Source organism: Felis catus, chromosome E3 (assembly GCF_018350175.1).
Source record: "Felis catus isolate Fca126 chromosome E3, F.catus_Fca126_mat1.0, whole genome shotgun sequence".
Lineage (NCBI taxonomy): Eukaryota > Metazoa > Chordata > Mammalia > Carnivora > Felidae > Felis > Felis catus.
The window spans coordinates 6,291,625-6,308,955 of record NC_058383.1 but is presented as its reverse complement, the minus strand read 5'-3'; the positions used below and the strand labels follow the sequence as shown (position 1 = coordinate 6,308,955).

At 42.3% G+C, this 17,331-nt stretch overlaps 1 protein-coding gene and 1 long non-coding RNA gene across 8 annotated transcripts in view; one reads left to right on the top strand and one right to left on the bottom strand.

Annotated features, from left to right (window-relative positions):
- The window catches only part of SMURF1 (SMAD specific E3 ubiquitin protein ligase 1), a 109,365-nt gene that overhangs the window by 70,596 nt on the left and 21,438 nt on the right, over positions 1–17,331 (top strand). For 4 of the 7 annotated variants that reach the window (XM_045048097.1, XM_045048098.1, XM_019820434.3 and 1 more), the window contains exons 2-10: positions 7,076–7,114; positions 8,269–8,377; positions 9,671–9,804; positions 9,970–10,035; positions 11,305–11,380; positions 13,382–13,623; positions 14,347–14,431; positions 15,033–15,110; positions 16,023–16,169. In XM_045048097.1, coding sequence (XP_044904032.1) covers positions 7,076–7,114; positions 8,269–8,377; positions 9,671–9,804; positions 9,970–10,035; positions 11,305–11,380; positions 13,382–13,623; positions 14,347–14,431; positions 15,033–15,110; positions 16,023–16,169 — 976 coding nt within the window. The remainder of the gene's footprint in view (positions 1–7,075; positions 7,115–8,268; positions 8,378–9,670; positions 9,805–9,969; positions 10,036–11,304; positions 11,381–13,381; positions 13,624–14,346; positions 14,432–15,032; positions 15,111–16,022; positions 16,170–17,331) is intronic. The other 3 variants (XM_045048099.1, XM_023246790.2, XM_023246789.2) reach the window with 1 other exon arrangement.
- The window catches only part of LOC102901870, a 39,102-nt gene continuing 28,454 nt past the window's right edge, over positions 6,684–17,331 (bottom strand). The window contains exon 3 of the long non-coding RNA XR_442116.5: positions 6,684–7,459. This is a non-coding gene — a long non-coding RNA (uncharacterized LOC102901870). The remainder of the gene's footprint in view (positions 7,460–17,331) is intronic.

The window sequence follows — 17,331 nt, the reverse complement described above, 5'->3', positions numbered from 1 at the left end:
GTAGAGATGGTGAGGAGTCAAGGCATTAGAGAGAGATGGAGAAGGAAAAGCATAGATTTCTGGCTTGTGCAGCTGTTGCGCGTAGCTGACCGTCTCTGAAGTAATGGATTCTGGGAGAGTAGGAAGTAGAGTAGGAAGGTTTCAACTTCAGTTTTGAACATTTTAGTTTGATGTGAGAGCCTTTGAGACTTTCAAATTGTGGGAAAGAAAAGAGAAGTTGAAGGGAACAGAACATTGCAGGTGCATTTGAAGAGAGTTGAAAATGATGGCTGATGTTAAATTAATGGAAGAAAATTAATAGCTCTCCTATATCCAAAGAACAATTAGAAAATTCAGTGAAAGGGACACTCCCATTCACAATAGTAACAAAAAGACAGTTCAGCATAAATGCAATTAGAAATGTGGAAAACTTTTATGACACACTTTAAAACATCACTTAAGAGCATTAAAGAAGAATGTAATAAATGGATCAATGTACTGCCTTCAACAATAGGAATACTTCATATGGTAAAGAGATAGATTCCCCTCAAATTTATTCATGAAGTAATTTTTTTGAATTTGCTCAAAATGATCCTAAAATTAATTTTTTTTTTTTTTTTTTTTACCATTTATTCACTTTTTGAGAGAGACAGTGTGAGCAAGGCAAGGGCAGAGAGAGAGGGAGACACAGAATCCAAGGCAGGCTCCAGGCTCCAAGCTGTCAGCACAGAGCCCTACACAGGCCTCGAACTCATGAACCATGAGATCATGACCTGAGCTGAAATCGGACACTTAACCGACTGAGCTACCCAGGCGCCCCAAAATGATCCTAAAATTTAGTGGGAATGATAAGCATGTGTAACTAGCCAGGAGAATCCTAAGCAAAGAGTAATGATGAGATTTCAGGGGCATTCATTTTCTACTCACATTTCCAAGTTTTCATTTTTTACAAGTATTTTTGTAATTACAGAAACAAAACAGCAAGCAGGAGCTATAAATTATGATCTAGCCACAGAAAAGACGAAAAAGAGAGAAAGTGTGTGTATGTGTATTTCCATGGGGAAGGAAGGGCATAAAGATTATATTGAAGAAAACATATTACTACTGACAATATAGAAATAAAAAAGGATTATCAGGGAATGCTGTAAACAACTGTATGCCAACAAATTGATAACCTGTGTGAACTGACAAATTTCTAGAAAGACACAAGCTACCAAAGCTGATTTAAGAAGAAATGAAAAATCTGAATAGATGTATAAAAAGTAAAGAGATTAGATAAGTAATTGAAAACACTTTCCACAAGAAAAAGCCAGGTCTAGATGGCTTACTGGCAAATTCTACTACATATTAAAAATGAATACCGGGGTACCTGGGTGACTCTATTGGTTGGGCGTTCAACTTCGGCTCAGCTCATAATCTTGTGGTTCATGGGTTCGAGTCCCATGTTGGGCTGTCTGTTGTCAGCGCAGAGCCCGCTTCAGATCCCGTGTCCCCCTCTCTCTGCCCCTCCCCCATTTGTGCATACACGCGCACTCTCTCTTAAAAATAAACATTAAAAAGATGTTTTTTAAAAAAAGAAAAATGAATACCAATTCTTCACCAACTTAAAGAGAAAGAACAGAAGAGTCCACTTTTCACCTCATTTTTTATGAGTCTTTATCACCCTGATACAAAATGAAAAGGAAAGGAAATCTATAGACCAATATCTATTATGAATATAGAACAAAAAATGTTGATAAATTCATAGCAAACTGAATACCAGCAGCACACTAAAAAGATGATGCACCATAACCAAGTGGAATTTATCTCAGAATGCAGGGTTGGCATACCATCTGAAAATCAATTAATGTACTACCTCACACCTACAGATACAGGACAAGCACTAAATGATCATCTTAGTAGATGCAGAAAAAGTATTTGACAAAAGCTAATAGTGCTTCATGATAAAAACACTCAACACACTAGGAACAGAAGGAAATTTCCTCAACTAAATATGGGCATTTATGAAAACCCCACAGCTAACATCGTACTCAATGGTTGAAAGTCTGAATGCTTTCCCCTTACAATAAGGACCAAGATAAAGGATGTCCACCCCTTTTATTCAGTATTGTATTGGAAGTACTGGGCAGTTAAGCATGAGAAATGAAGAAAATCATTCAGATTGGAAAGGAAGAAGTAAGCTAGATCTGTAGATGGTATGATCTTACATACAGAAAATTCAAAATAATACAAGTATTAGAGCTAATAAATGAATTCAAAATTGTAAGATACAAGTTGAATATACAAAAATCAGTTGTATTTCTGTATACTACAAATGAACAACTTGAAGGGCCCCTGGGTGCCTCAGTCAGTTGAACATCCAACTCTTGGTTTTGGCTCAGGTTGTGATATTGTGGTTCATGGGTTCAAGCCCCATGTTGGGCTCTGCGTTGACAGTGTGTAGTCTGCTTGGGATACTCTCTCTCCCTCCCTCTGCACCTCCTCTGCTCACTTGTTCTCTCTCTCAAAATAAATAAGTAAACATTAAAAAAGAAAAAATAAAAGAAACAATTTGAAAATGTAATGAAGGGAACAGTTCCATTTGCAATAGCATCTAAAAGATTAAAATACAGTACTTAGGAATATGTTTAACAAAAGAAGTATAAAACTGATACTCTGAAAATTATGAAACAAAGTTAAAGAAGACTTAAATGAAAGAGGGGGGCATCCCATGTTCATGGAGTAGAAGATTTAAGCTTGTTAGAATGACACTACTCCCCCCATACACCTGCAGGCTCAGTGAAATCCTTTTCAAATTCCATGCTGGCTTTCCCTCACTGCCCCTCCAAAATTAACAAGCTGATTCTAAAATTCATGACAGTTTAACAGATCCAGAGTAACCAAAACAGTCTTGAAAAAGAATGAAATTGGAGGAGGACTCATGCTTCCTAATTTCAAAACTTACTATAAAGCGAATGGTAATTACTATGGTCTGAATGTTTATGTTTCCCCTCCCCCCAAAGGTGACAGTATTAGTAGGTGGAGCCTTTGGGAGGTACTTCAGTCATGAGGGTGGAAACTTAAAGAATAGGATTACTGCCTTATAACAGATTCCAGAGGGATCTGTAGCCCCTTCTGCTGAGGATATACAAGAAGTCTGCATCCTGGAAGAGAACCCTTGTCCAACTGTGCTGTCACCCTGATCTCAGACTTTCAGAACTGTGAGAAGTAATTGTTTTTTATAAGCTACCTAATCTGTAGTATTTTGTTATATAGCCTGAACAGACTAAGACAGTAATCAAGACAGTGTGGTCATGGTATGAGGAAACACATGTAGATCAACGGACTAGAATTGAAGGATCACAGATAAGCTCTCAAATTTACAGGGAATTAATTTTCAGCAAGAGTCCAGACAAGTCAATGGGGAAAAAAATATTCTTCTCAGTAAATGGTGCTGGTATAACTGGATAGCCATCTGTCAGGGAGTGAAGTTGGACGTCTTCACATCACACACAAAAATGAACCCAAAATAGATCATAGGCTAAATGTCTAGTTAAGAATTGAAAGTGTAAAAGGGTGCCCTGGGTGGCTCAGTTGGTTAAGCAGCCAACTCTTGGTTTCGGCTCAGGTCATGATCTCACTGTTTCACGAGTTCAAGCCCTGAGTCAGGCCCTGTGCTGGCAGCACAGAGCCTCCTTGGGATTCTCTCCTCCTGTCCCTACCCCACTTGCGCTGTCTCTGTCTCTCTCGAAATAAACTTAAAAAAATTTTTTTTTGTAATAAAAAAGAACTGAAAGTGTAAAAAAGCTAAAAGTATTAAAACTCTTAGAAGAAAATAAAGGAGTAAATTTCTAACACCTTTTGTTAGGCAAGGCCTTCTTAAACATGACCCCAAAAGCACAAGCGACAAAGAAAATAGGTACATTGGGCTTTCTCAAAATTAAAACTTTGTTGCTTCGAAGAACACCATCAAGAAAATGAAAGCCCACAGAATGAGAGAATATTTGCAAATCCTGTATCTGATGAGGATATCTTGTCTGTAGATATTGACATATTTAGAATGAAGAATTCTCACATAAAAGGGCAAATAACCCAACTTAAAAATGGGCAAAAAAAAAAGTTTTAAATAGAAATTTCTCCAGAGAAGATATACCAGTAGCCAGTAAGCATATGAAAAGATGCTCAAAGTCATTAGTCATCAGAGAAATGCAAATGACAACCAGAGAGATGAAAAGCCACGGAGACAGTAAGTATTAGCGAGGGCGTGGAGAAATGGGAGCCCTTAGACACCGCTAGTGGGAAGATAAAATGGTGCGGATGCTGAGGAAAACAGTCTGACACGTCCTCGAAATGTGCAGCATAACGGCTCGTAGGTTCCCAACAAGAGAAACAAAAATCTATGTCTACACAACAACTTGTATGGCATTATTCATAGTGGCCCTGAATTGGAAACAACCCAAATGTCTGTGAGCTGATAAATGGATAAAGAAAATGTGGTCTTTCCGTACAATGGAGTATCACTGATTCATGCTACAACATGGGTGAACTTTAAAAAACCTGCTTAGCGGACAAAGCCAGTCACAAAATACTGTGTACTGTATGATTCCGTTTATATGAACTGACCAGGATAGGCACATCCACAAAGACATAAAGTAGATAAGTGGCTGCCTAGGAGCGGGGTAGAGGGAGTTGAGGTTAACTGAAGAATAATTGCTGATGAGTAGGGGATCTCTATCTGGAGGGATGATGAAAATGTTCTAAAATTGATGGTGATGGGGTGCCTGGGTGGCTCAGTTGGTTAAGCGTCTGACTCTTGATTTCGGCTCAGCTCATGATTTCACAGTTTGTGAGATCGAGCCCCACTTTGGGCTCTGTGCTCACAGCATGGAGCCTGCTTGCGATTCTCTCCCTCTCTCTCTGCCCCTCCCCTGCTCACGTTCACTCCTGTGCGCTCTCTCTCTCTCTCTCTCTCTCAAAATAAATAAACTTAAAAAAATAAAATAAAATTGATGGTGATGGTTGTACAATCCTGTGGCCCTGTGAATATACTAAAAAACCACTGAATCACACACTTTAAATAGATGAGCTGTATAGTGTATGAATTATATCTGATAATGCTGTTATACAAAAAATATGTTAAGTGAAAAGTTTGCAGAGCAATATATCATATGAATATATTAAAATGTTTATAGTAAAACACTATATTCTTGGGGTGCCTGGGTGGCTCCGTTGGTTAAGTGTCTGACTTAGGCTCAGGTCATGATCTCATGGTTTCTGAGTTCGAGCCCCACTTTGGGCCTGGAACCTACTTCAGATTTTGTGTCTCCCTCTCTCTCTGCTCCTCCTCTGCTTGTGCTCTGTCTCTCTCTCAAAAATAAACATTAAAAATTAAAAAAAATACTACATTCTTGAAAATTGGCAAAATTTGTGAAGCACTCTAAAAGTGCCATTGGTGTATTTTCCCTTGATCTGGTAAGCTTTAATCATGTGACAGATTAGGTGACAAAATTTCTTCACAGTAATTGATGCCACCTCATTATTACAATAACAGTAGCTTTGTGTTCTGTCTCTATGCCAACATTGTGCTAAATTCTTTTTTTCTTTTAACAAAGATTTTATTTTTAAGTAATCTCTACATTTGACGTGGGGCCTGAACTCACAACCCCAAGATCAAGAGTCACATGCTCTTCTGCCTGAGCCAGCCAGGCACCCCCATGCTAAATTCTTTTTTTATTTTTTTAATGTTTATTTATTTTTGAGAGACAGAGACAGAGCATGAGTGGGGGAGGGGCACAGAGAGGGGGAGACACAGAATCCGAAGCAGGCTTCAGGCCCTGAGCTATCAGCACAGAGCCCAAAGCAGGGCTTGAACTCATGAACTGTGAGATCGTGACCCGAGCTGAAGTTGGACACTCAATCAACTGAGCCAGCCAGGCACCCCTGTGCTAAATTCTTAATATGTATTTTCTCATTTGCTTTTGACAGCACTTGATGATGGCCCAATATTTTCTATCAATCTCCCCTTGCTTTCTATTGTCTAGCATTTGCAAAATTGTCTTATTTATTAGACTATCAGAGATGCACAGCTCCTTTTGTTGCTATCAGCAGGAGCTATACAGGTAAATATTGTAGGTCTTCGTTTGAATTGGCATTCATGGGATCCTATGCAGTCATAAGAGCATATTGATAAATCCATTTCTGTGTGTTTCAGATTTCAAGTTTAAATTAAAACATTTTAGGGGTGCCTGGGTGGCTCAGTTAAGTGGCCGACTCTGGCTCAGGTCATGATCTCATGGCTCATGAGTTCGAGCCCTGTGTTGGGCTCTGCGCTGACAGCTTGGAGCCTGGATCCTGCCTCAGATTCTGTGTCCCCTTCTCTCTCTGCCCCTCTCCTGCTTGTGCTTTCTCTCCCTCTCTCTCTCTCTCTCTCTCTCTCTCCCTCTCTCTCTGTCTCAAAAATAAGTAAACATTAAAAAAAAGTAAAAAAAAATTATATTTGTTATGGCTGACTCCCAATTGGAGGAGAAAATACTTTTTAGTTGCTTGTCAGTTTGTGCGCGCGCGCGTGTGTGTGTGTGTGTGTGTGTGTGTGTGTGTGTGTGTGTGTGATGTGCTATTAACTTGAAAGACGTCATTGGCAAAGATAATTTTTAGAATTTTTTTTGTGTTGCAAATATAGACTTGTGTCTCAATTGTTTGTGCTGATATAATGGAATACCATAGACTAGATGGCTTGAACATTTATTTCTCACCATTCTGGAGGCTGGAAAAGCCCAAGATCAAGGCGCTGGCAGATTTGGTTCTTGGTGAGGGCCCACTTCTGGCATATAGACAGCCATGTTGCTGCGCCCTTACATGGAGAACAGACCGAGAGCGAGTTCTGTGGTCTCTTCTTATAGGGCACTAATCCCACCTTAAGGCCCCACCCTGATGACCCCATCTAAGTGTAAGCACCTCCTATGAAGGTCTCTTGCAAATGCTATCACAGTGGGCTTAGGGCTTCAACACGTGAATTGAGGGCCCAGGGGTGGGTCCAATACAATCCAGTCCATAGCAACTAGATGCGATGAAAATCTTCTCCATAAATGCTAACCCTAGCATTTCTGTTTGTTTTCAGTGTTATGTGCCAAGAACCTTGCAAAGAAAGATTTCTTCAGTAAGTACACACCTGCTTTTGCTCTCTTACAGTATTCGTATTCTTCACATATTTTTGTAATTTGAACTTAAAAAAAAAAAAAGACAACACTGGACATATTCCCCTCAGAGTTCTGCCTTCTACCGAACGGACCCATGGTTTGACAAACTTCATTTCCAAGTTGGCAACAATGTGGAGGCTTCGAGCTCCTAGGCGTAGCGTTATAACTCATACAAGAGAAACTGTCTCACTCCCTGTTCCGGCCGCACCCTGTCTTCTCCGTCTTTCCAGCCCTGAATCTGTTGCTTTCTGCTGGATGAAGTGTTCTCAGCTCAATTACACACGAGACGCTTTTCTGTAAAAGAGCTGGGTTTGAGTCAAATTGTTAGTCAAATTTTAGAAATGGAATCACATTTTAAAAGCCTCATAATTAAAGGAAGCGTAAAAACCAGAGGGGATCTTTTTCCAAAGGAAGAAATCACCCCTTAACTGCAGAAATTCACCACTGTCAAGTCGGTGCCTGCAGCATGAACTTCTTCACTCTCTGATCCTCACAAGAATGCAGCTCAGTTCTTAAGTGGTATTATTCACACTTTAAAGGTGAAGAAACTTAGGTTCACAGGCCTTATTCAAGGAGCTGGGAACCTCCGGAGTAGTGGTCCCCATCAAGCATGTCTCTAAAACCCTTAACTTGCCGCCTCTCTGATCCTATAAATCTGTGCGACTCATACGCCAGCATTTAGGAACCCACCTAATTAAGACGTGGTGAATACTTGGGTTCGTAGATAAAATAGACAAAGCCCAGTAAGTAAGATTGCTAGGTGTTATTTTTTTAGGAGGTATAAATATAATGAATTATAGATCTCCTTTCTTCCATTTAATTAGCCCAGTTGGTGATCATCAGAAATGATTCTAAATTTAAGCCTAGTTTTTGTAGTTTTCTAGCCCCTAAAAATCTGTGGCGTCAGACTGGGTTGCCTTTCTTAGAAAGCTAAATAGAAATAACTTATTTTGCTGATCAAACTAACCCTAAATTAGAGAATACAGTGCCCCAGGGTAAAGTTCTTCACCAAATTAGATGATCTCAAAGCTCTCTGTAGCCTGTGAGACTGTGTTCTGTGTCACATGGATGGATGTGTAGTCTCATCCCGGTGTGGCCGTCTCCTCTCCTTTAGGACTCCCCGACCCCTTTGCAAAGATTGTGGTGGATGGATCTGGGCAGTGCCACTCAACGGACACTGTGAAAAACACATTGGACCCAAAATGGAACCAGCACTATGATCTGTGAGTTGAATATTCTGTTAAGCCATTTGGGGAGCACCAGGAATCTAGCTTTCAAGAGAAGCACTTAATAATAAAATAAAAATGATTACTAACTTCTCACTAATAACCACATGAATACATATTGCCTAATTTTATTGTATACTTGGAAGTTCTTGCATTTGACATGTTCATAGATTTTTATGGTTTGCTTCCGTACTGTGTTTTTCAAACTTGTCCATCTCCTGGCCATGCTGACAGGAGAAAAAGGGGTATAGTTCAGGTCCTTTGTATGCTGTTCCCCCCCCCCCCCCCGGCCTCCTCCACAGTGAACCTCTGAAGCTTGTTGTAGAGTTTTACTTTAAAAATGCATTATTATTGGGGCATCTGGCTGGCTCAGTCGGTGTAGCAAGGAACTCTTTGATCTCAGGGTTGTGAGTTCGAGCCCCATGTGGGATGTAGAGATTACTTAAAAATAAAATCTTTTTGAAAATGCATTATTATTGTACATACTTATTATTCTAATATATATTGCTTATATTTCTATTGATTTTTAAAATTTCTACTTTTTAGTAGGAACTATATTTTCTACAAGAGAAGATGAAGTTTGTTGTAGAAAATATAGCTCGGTAGGATCGAATGGATGTAACATTCATTCCTAAGATGGATCGCACTTTGAAGACCATGATTTTAGATACACCTATGTTTTCATGGCCCTGCTAAGACAGTGTCATCAAAAGAACACTGAGTGGTTACTGGTTTTGTGTTAATACAGATTGCATGGAGTCTGGGTGGGATTTTTTGTAACCAGATTCCAAGACTCATTTTAGTTACACTCAGGAATCCTAAGTGGCTTGGGAGATGGTTGTTGCCCCTTTTCCCGAAAACTGCCCTCTGGTTGATTTGCATGAAGAGTAGGTGGAGGTAGAAAGCACTCTTTAATGTGCTTTGGGTGCATCTGTGGTTTATAAGTAGGCCCTTGCTGCAAACTAGTATTCTACGTTAAGCTTAATTGGTGAGATTTTATGAATTATGTCATCGTCCTTTGGAACCATAAAAATATCGTGAATCTCTGTTATAGGATGATTATCATGATGTAGTTACGCACGTATGCTTCTTACATAACTGGCTGTCGGCCTTTCCCCAGCCCCTTGAAGTTAGTAGATGTGTATTTATTGAGCACCTGCTATGTGTGGGGTGTATAGAGCCAACGTCATTTTAAAAGGATTCCTTTGTACTAAGAAGTCAATCAGATGAAATCTCAACGGGCTATCGTAATTCAAAGAGGCAATTCAAAAGGAGTTTGTATGTTTTCAGATATGTTGGGAAAACTGATTCCATAACCATCAGCGTGTGGAACCACAAGAAGATTCACAAGAAGCAGGGAGCTGGCTTTCTGGGCTGTGCGCGGCTGCTTTCCAACGCCATCAGCAGATTAAAAGATACTGGATGTAAGAACCAAAATGCTCTTCTGCCTTATAGTACAACTGAAGAAGGGTTATGAGGCATCTTTTCGTTTTGTTTTTTTTTTTCCTTTTGAATACCGAATACAGAATTCCTGCCCTCCTCCCTAGTTAACATTTCCCTGGGTTAAGTTTTGAATTATTTGTTTGCAGACCAGCGTTTGGATCTATGCAAACTAACTCCCTCAGATACTGATGCAGTTCGTGGCCAAATAGTGGGTAAGAACTTTCTCATCTGTATAAAGAGATGCTTTTTCAAAATTTAACATTCAGCTCTCCATCACCGAGAAAGCGCACTCGGGCACTGACCGTGGTGACATATTTTCAAAGGACGAGCCACATCCGGGGCCATCTTTTCCGCGCTAGAAACTTTCGTCTTGTGTGGTTTTATTATTTTATTGAATTCTCTTCATCCTGTCATTCCAAGTTGAGTTAAAATGACTAGGCTACAAAAAGATTTCAGGTTATAATTTTTAAATATAATTTTAATCACCACGTTAATAGACAATTAGTTTGCCACGGTCTTAACCAAGTGTACGTGACAAGAGTGGTGGCCACATGTACCAGAGTTGAGAAATAGTTTCTTCAGGAAGACCTGTAATATGCATAAAAGGCAAAGATGACTTCTGAAGACTTCCATGTGATAGGATTTTATAGAGTCAGGATTGAATTCTTTAGGATAAAAAAAAAAGATCGAATGTGCTAGTGTTACAAGTGTTGACTGGAGGTGTTCCATTGGAAGTGATTTATTTATCTGTTAAGTGGCTTGTTCTGTTATCCACCCCATTTCATTAGCATTTTAGGGTAATTCAAATGTTGCCTGTGTGCATTGCAAGGAATCGGAGAAAACCTAGTATTTTAGCAGTGTACCGGAGTGAGTCACGACCCCAAATCTTTTAGGTATTGTCTTGAATATATTTGACCCAAAATAAGTCAACAGTGGGTATGCATCCTGAAAACTATCATAATGAGAAAGTTCTCACTTAATGCTTTTCCTGTCTGTGATTTCTTTTTCTCTGTGGAGTGATGTGCCAGGGGAAAAACGAGTAACTAGAAGCAACTTTGTAAACGTCTTTGTTGTTCACAGTAGGGACAGAGAATAAATATTTAAATTCATCTAGGCTTTGCAGATGCTGAAAGTGCTCTCCGTGTCCTTATTAAACATGAGTCAAGATCTTCTTAAAAAGTGAGGTAACTTAGAGGAAGTGAATACCGGGAATTTGTTATTTTTATGGAGAGCGTGAAAACACAGCCTCTCCTCCACATTTACAAGGAATGTTCCAGACAGTATGCAGTGGTGTAGAGCTAATGTAATGGAGTAAATGCTTCAGACATGAAAGCACAGGACTAGCTGTGTTTATGTATATACATGTGCCTCGCTTTGTATGATACTATTGTACGTAAGTTACACCTTTGCAATGGCTCACTGTATCACAACTGTATGGAATGCCACTGGGTTTTAATGCAAGACGTTCTTTTCTGTTTTAGTCAGTTTACAGACACGAGACAGAATAGGCACTGGAGGGTCTGTGGTAGACTGCCGAGGACTGTTAGAGAATGAAGGGTACGTATCCCCGTGGCGATGCCTGCTGAGTTCTCTGCTGCCTTGGGCTCTCACTGTCTATGAAACAGCCTTCACACCTTTGTGCCGAATGCTTGAGATGCAGTTTGGGATAAAACTGGGGTCCAGTTTCCTTGTTTATAAAGGAAGCTGTAAAGACTAGTGGGGGTTGTGCCCATAAGACTCAGGATCCAATTTAAAGAGGTTTGCGCTGGCCAAAGATGGGAGTTTGAGCATCAGTAAGAATTATAACCGTAGGGGCGCCTGGGTGGCTCAGTCAGTTAAGCCTCCGACTCTTGATTTCGGCTCAGGTCATGATCAGGTCTGTGAGATTGAGCCCCATGTTGGGCTCTGCGCAGACAGCACGGAGCCTACTTGGAATTCTGTCTCCCTCTCCCTCTCCCTCTCCCTCTCCCTCTCCCTCTCCCTCTCCCTCTCCCTCTCCCTCTCCCTCTCTCTGCCCCTCCCCCATTTGCTGCATCTGTCTCTAAATAAATAAATAAACATTACAAAATTAAAGAAAGAATTATAACTAGTGGATTGAAACAAATCAAATATATTAAAATTCTTGAGTTCATAACGACACTCAGCAGAAAAACCCTAAAACACACACAGAAAAACTTAAAAGCTCATTGGTCACTATCACAGTTTTGTGATCCCCAATGCCTTAATGGAGCTGGGCAGTAACCATTAATAGCTGCTAAAACAGCAGAAAAGAGAGTTAATCTGACATTAACACACCCCTTGGAAAGAGGACCGAGAAATTGCTGCCGAACACTAAGCAGCATCCAGAAGGGGGCGCTCTGGAGAGTGTAGAAGACAACTCTTCAACAATTACGTTGGAAGAGAAATAAAGAGGAAGAGAATCTACAATTCATAATAAAAGAGACTTAAAGAGACATACCTACCTACTAAATGCACGTTGGGGACCTTGTTTATATTCTGAGTAATGAGAAAATTGGCTGGGGAAATTTGGACACTAGTATTTGATGATATTTAAAAAAAATGAGTGTACTGTTTTTAGTCACGATGATGGAAGAAGTCCTTGTTTTCTCAAGACATAAGCTGAAGTATTTAAGGGTGAAATGGAAACACTTCGGGACTGGTTTCAGAATAACCTGGCAGAGGGCAGACACTGGAGGAGTAGCTGTGAGATGCCCGTTGTTGTAGCTGGGTGACAAGTTTGGGGGGGTTGTTGAGGTAGTCTCTCAATTTGTGTATATATTTGAAAGTTTTCAATGTATGATTTTTTTTTAATGCTAATGAGGGAAAATAGGCTTTAAGGTGAATAGTCTTCAAAAAATAGCCTTTAAGGTGAATTGTCTTCAAAAAAGTTCAGGAGGTAAAGATTTATGTTAGAGAGCACTTAAAGTCATTGCTGTATTTATGTAACCTGAAGGTCTACTAGAGAGTAAAGTAACAAGGAAAGTGGAGTATGGATTTGAAAATGTGTGTGTGTGTGTGTGTGTGTGTGTGTGTGTGTGTTTATTTTTGAGAGAGGGAGAGTGAGAGAGCCGGGGGTGGGGGTGGGCAGAGAGAGAGAGGGAGACACAGAATCTGAAGCAGGCTCCAAGCTCTGAGCTGTCAGCACCCCGACGTGGGGCTCAAACTCACAAACCATGGGATCATGACCTGAGCAGAAGTCAGACGCTTAACTGACCGAGCACTCAGGTGCCCCCGTGGATTTGATTTTAAAGCAAGAAATACGAAATTTCATTTTGCGAGCTCCTTACAGTACAAGGTTGGGTTTTTGAATCATTCAACTCTCCCCGAGGATGAGATCCCACCCGTGGCCTCTCTGGCACTTGACAGATGGCTCCCTCTGGCTGCTTGTTCCTCATGAAAAAGTCTACCTTTCTGTTTAGATGGGACAGAAGGAATCTCGTACAGCTGGGCACTTGGGGGCATCTATCTTGTTGAAGAAAAGCACAGTAAACGGGTGTGGTTTTGGGCACTTGTGTTGGGCCGGTGTTCCCATGTGTGCTGTGCTGCTCTCCTTTCTAGAACTGTGTATGAAGACTCAGGACCTGGAAGGCCTCTCAGCTGCTTCATGGAGGAGCCAGCCCCTTACACAGACAGTACTGGTGCTGCGGCTGGGGGAGGGGACTGCAGGTTTGTGGAATCCCCAAGTCAAGATCAAAGGCTCCAGGCACAGCGACTTCGAAATCCTGAGGTCCGGGGGTCACTACAGACACCTCAGAACCGTCCCCACGGCCACCAGTCGCCAGAACTGCCCGAAGGCTATGGTAAGAGAACCCACCCAGCCACGCTGGAGTGTGAGCGGCAGGGTTGCATTCCTTAAGCTTGTTTTAGTAACTTGTACGTGCGGTAACTGTGGACATTTGCAGAGTGGGGCCGTGCAATGGTCGTGTCAGAAGAAAGCCAAGTAAAAAAGGTGGTGATAAATCTGGTGCATCATGAATTTGTCAGCAATCACTCCAGTCTCCCAGTTTAGCAATCGTGTGAAAATTTTAGGCAAATGAATACCAAAAAAAAAATCCAAAATGATGCGTGGGCTGGATGAGGGTGGATGGAGCGTTCAGTAATTTGAATGTGGGAAGCTCGGCGTCGGGTACAAGGGAAAGAAGGGACGGAAGGGATCATCTGACCGCCGCAGAGGGGAGAACCCGGTGAGGGAGGAATATAATTTAGATGTGCAGAGAACAGCAGAAGTGAGAGCAGACGGAGGTGACGGGGCCAAGGGGAGGTCGGCACCAAGATGGAAGGGACTCCTGGGGTGTGGCCAAGTAAGGAGATCGCTGCCTCCGCAGGTGTGGGCAGGAAGAAGTGAGAGCCGCCCAGATACTTCCATGGGGCTTGTCAAGTGGGAGGTCAGGCGGAAGCTACCCACTGTCCTTTCCTCCCTGATTTTAAAGAATATTGAAAGGAAGCTTAGACTCTGTGCTTAAGAGGGTTCGTTGAAAACTCTTTGGAATTGAACTAATTGCGCCCTCTGATTTCTTGTGCAGAGCAAAGGACAACGGTGCAGGGGCAAGTTTACTTTTTGCACACGCAGACCGGAGTTAGCACGTGGCACGACCCCAGGATACCAAGGTACGTTTGCTAGACGTGCACCGTCAGCGCCCCTCTGCCAGCACTTCTTCCCTCATGCCTGCCCTCCACGATAGGGAGCACCCCTGGGGCTTGAAGGAGTCATCCCAGGGTCTTGGGCCCAGGCTCTCTGCTGCCCCCTTCAGACTCCACGTGGTCAGTGGGCGGCTACTGTACCGCCCGTGGGTCCTTTAGGAAGCAAACCTGTGTCTTGAGATCAGATCAAGTAACTGAAAGAGACCCTTGCTCTAGGTGAAATCACACGTGCCCTTGCTTGAAAAGCCAATAAGCCCTTCGAGATGTGCTGTTCCCATTTTACACTAAAAATACCAACGATGCATTGATATCAATACTGATATCATTTCGGGCGATGAAATGATAGCACGTCTGGGATTTGCTTCAAGTAACTGGGGTGGGGGGAGTGGAGGGGGGATTAGGTTTGCAATAGGGTGACGAGTTGATAATTGTCGAGGTTGGTGATTCATTAGTGGTCTCTCTCTACTTTTTGATGTGCTTAAAGTTTTCCATAATAAAAAGTTACACAGGAAATGTAAAGACTCTATTACCCTTTCTCTCTTCTACTTTACTGTCCCTCTTGCCTCAGTCCCTTGGGGACCATTCCTGGGGGAGATGAAGCTTTTCTATGCGATTTCCTTCTACAAGGCCATACATCTGAGCCCAGGTCAGAGAGACCCCCGCCCCTCCCCCACCCTGTAATGGAGTTAAGTTTCTTCTTTTTTTCCTTCGTTTTGCTTTCCCTTCCAAATTTTGTTTTGTTTTGTTTTGTTTCAGAATAGCATTACTACCTAATAACATTTCTAGTAATGCTCACATCCTTTTAATTCATCACTTGTTTCATCTGAGAAAGACTTCTTGTTGCCGACTTTCCAAGTCTCTGTTGAATTTAAGATTCAGTGTCTATAATTAGAATGGAAATATTACCTGCAAACGAATGAGGTGTCTCTAGTACCCGCTGTAAGAAACGTCAGGCTTTGTGCTGATTAGACAAGCAACCTGGCCAGTAATGTTGTTCCCATGTGGCCGGATTGTACTGAGATCATTCACCAAGAGGTTAGAATCAGAGACACGCGTGTAACAAAGGCAAGGAAAGCACGAGAAGGCCGCTTCCCGGTGCTGCTGTTCTCAACTGTGAGATTTTGAAGGGGTGTCAGTGTATCCCCTTGAACTTGCGCTTCTGGGAGCCTTTCAAGTGAAGCCACCTTTGTGACCTTGAGCATTTAATTTAACTTGTAAATTCAGATGGTTTTCTGACAACAATCATCTACCTCCTGCTACTTGGCCCTCTTTCGAGGAAGAAACGCTGTTCCCTGGGTAGACCATGAGCCGTGTTCCCCATCAGGGTCATGGGCTCCTAGAGCTCCGTTTTTATCTGTCGGGTTTCGCTGCCACCTGCAGCACGGAGTCCTGGACTCAGTGGGAGTTTGGCGTGAGTCGCGCCGTGACTGTCCCTCTTAGCAGAATGGGACGTTGGCCGCATTGATCAGGGACTCCTGTGGTTCCTCTTGCTGACATTTTGGTTTCGTGCCTCCACACTCAGATGGACAAACCTGTCTGTTCTCTTCCATTTCGGCAGAGACCTTAACAGCGTGAACTGTGATGAACTCGGACCACTGCCACCAGGCTGGGAAGTCAGAAGTACAGTCTCGGGGAGAATATATTTTGTAGATCATAATAACCGAACAACCCAGTTTACAGACCCAAGGTTACATCACATCATGAAGTAAGACTTGTACAGAATCTTTGTAGATTTCTTACGCTTGTAATTTAATGTTTTCTACTAATATTTCCCTTAATTTATCGACTGTGTTGTTTGTTAGTGGAGGTTAAGTGTAAGCGAAATATAATAAATGTCTGGTGGACAGTTGCGGGTTTTTAAACTCTCAGGACAGCCGTGAGCAGTTTTTTTTTTTTTTTCCTTAATGTTTATTTTTGAGAGCGAGAGCATGAGTTGGGGAGGGGCAGAGAGAGGGAAACACAGAATCTGAAGCAGGGTCCAAGCTCTGAGCTGTCAGCCCAGAGCCTGATGCGGGGCTCGAACTCACGAACTGTGAGATCATGACCTGAGCCGAAGTCAGAGGCTTAACCGACTGAGCCACCTAGGCGCCTCAGTTGTGAACAGTTTTGAAACTGTATTGTTGCCGTCTTTTCTTGCTTGCAGCCTAAATAAAAGTCACTGAGATGACAGCATTAGGCAGTACAGCTCCATGTTCAAAGCTCCCGCACGTGGCTCTCTGAGGGAGTGTGTGGCCCTTGGCACGAGAGCCCCTGAAGCCAGGCTCTTTCTTAGTGCCCGCTCGTCACCATCTGGACGGGCTGCCGCAGTCCATATTGCTGCTTGCCAGAGCCTGTTCCTGGGCCCGTCCTTCCTGGATGACTTGGAACTGGGAGTTATCTTGGATCCCACAGTCAGTGTTCTGGGTCTGTCGTGTTCTCAAGAACGTAAGAGCCCCATGTGGCTCTTCTCACCGACACCTGACCTTAGGGGCCAAACCTGGACAAGACGAATGCCACTTCATCCCTCTACTAGTCCTAGTCCTTGATTTTGCTGGAGTTTTGTGAGTGGGCTTAGAAATCTCTTGGTCGTGAAAATGAGGAATAGTTCCCATTAGATCGCACTTGCCTTGTTTGCTCTTGTACGATAACCTGCTCGTGAAAGTTTTCACGTCAGCTCCATTGAATTTTGACTACCAAGGCGCGTCTAGTAATGCATCGGTCAGTCTCTCAGATCCATACCAGATGTGTGATAAATGACAGCAATTTCTGTTTTTATTTACAGCAGTGATAAGCTGTAGGGTAAGCAGTTGCTTGGAACTGGGGTATCTTCTTGATTGAAGCCATATTTGGACCTCTGTATTTAGGCCAGTGGTGGCCACTGTCAGTGT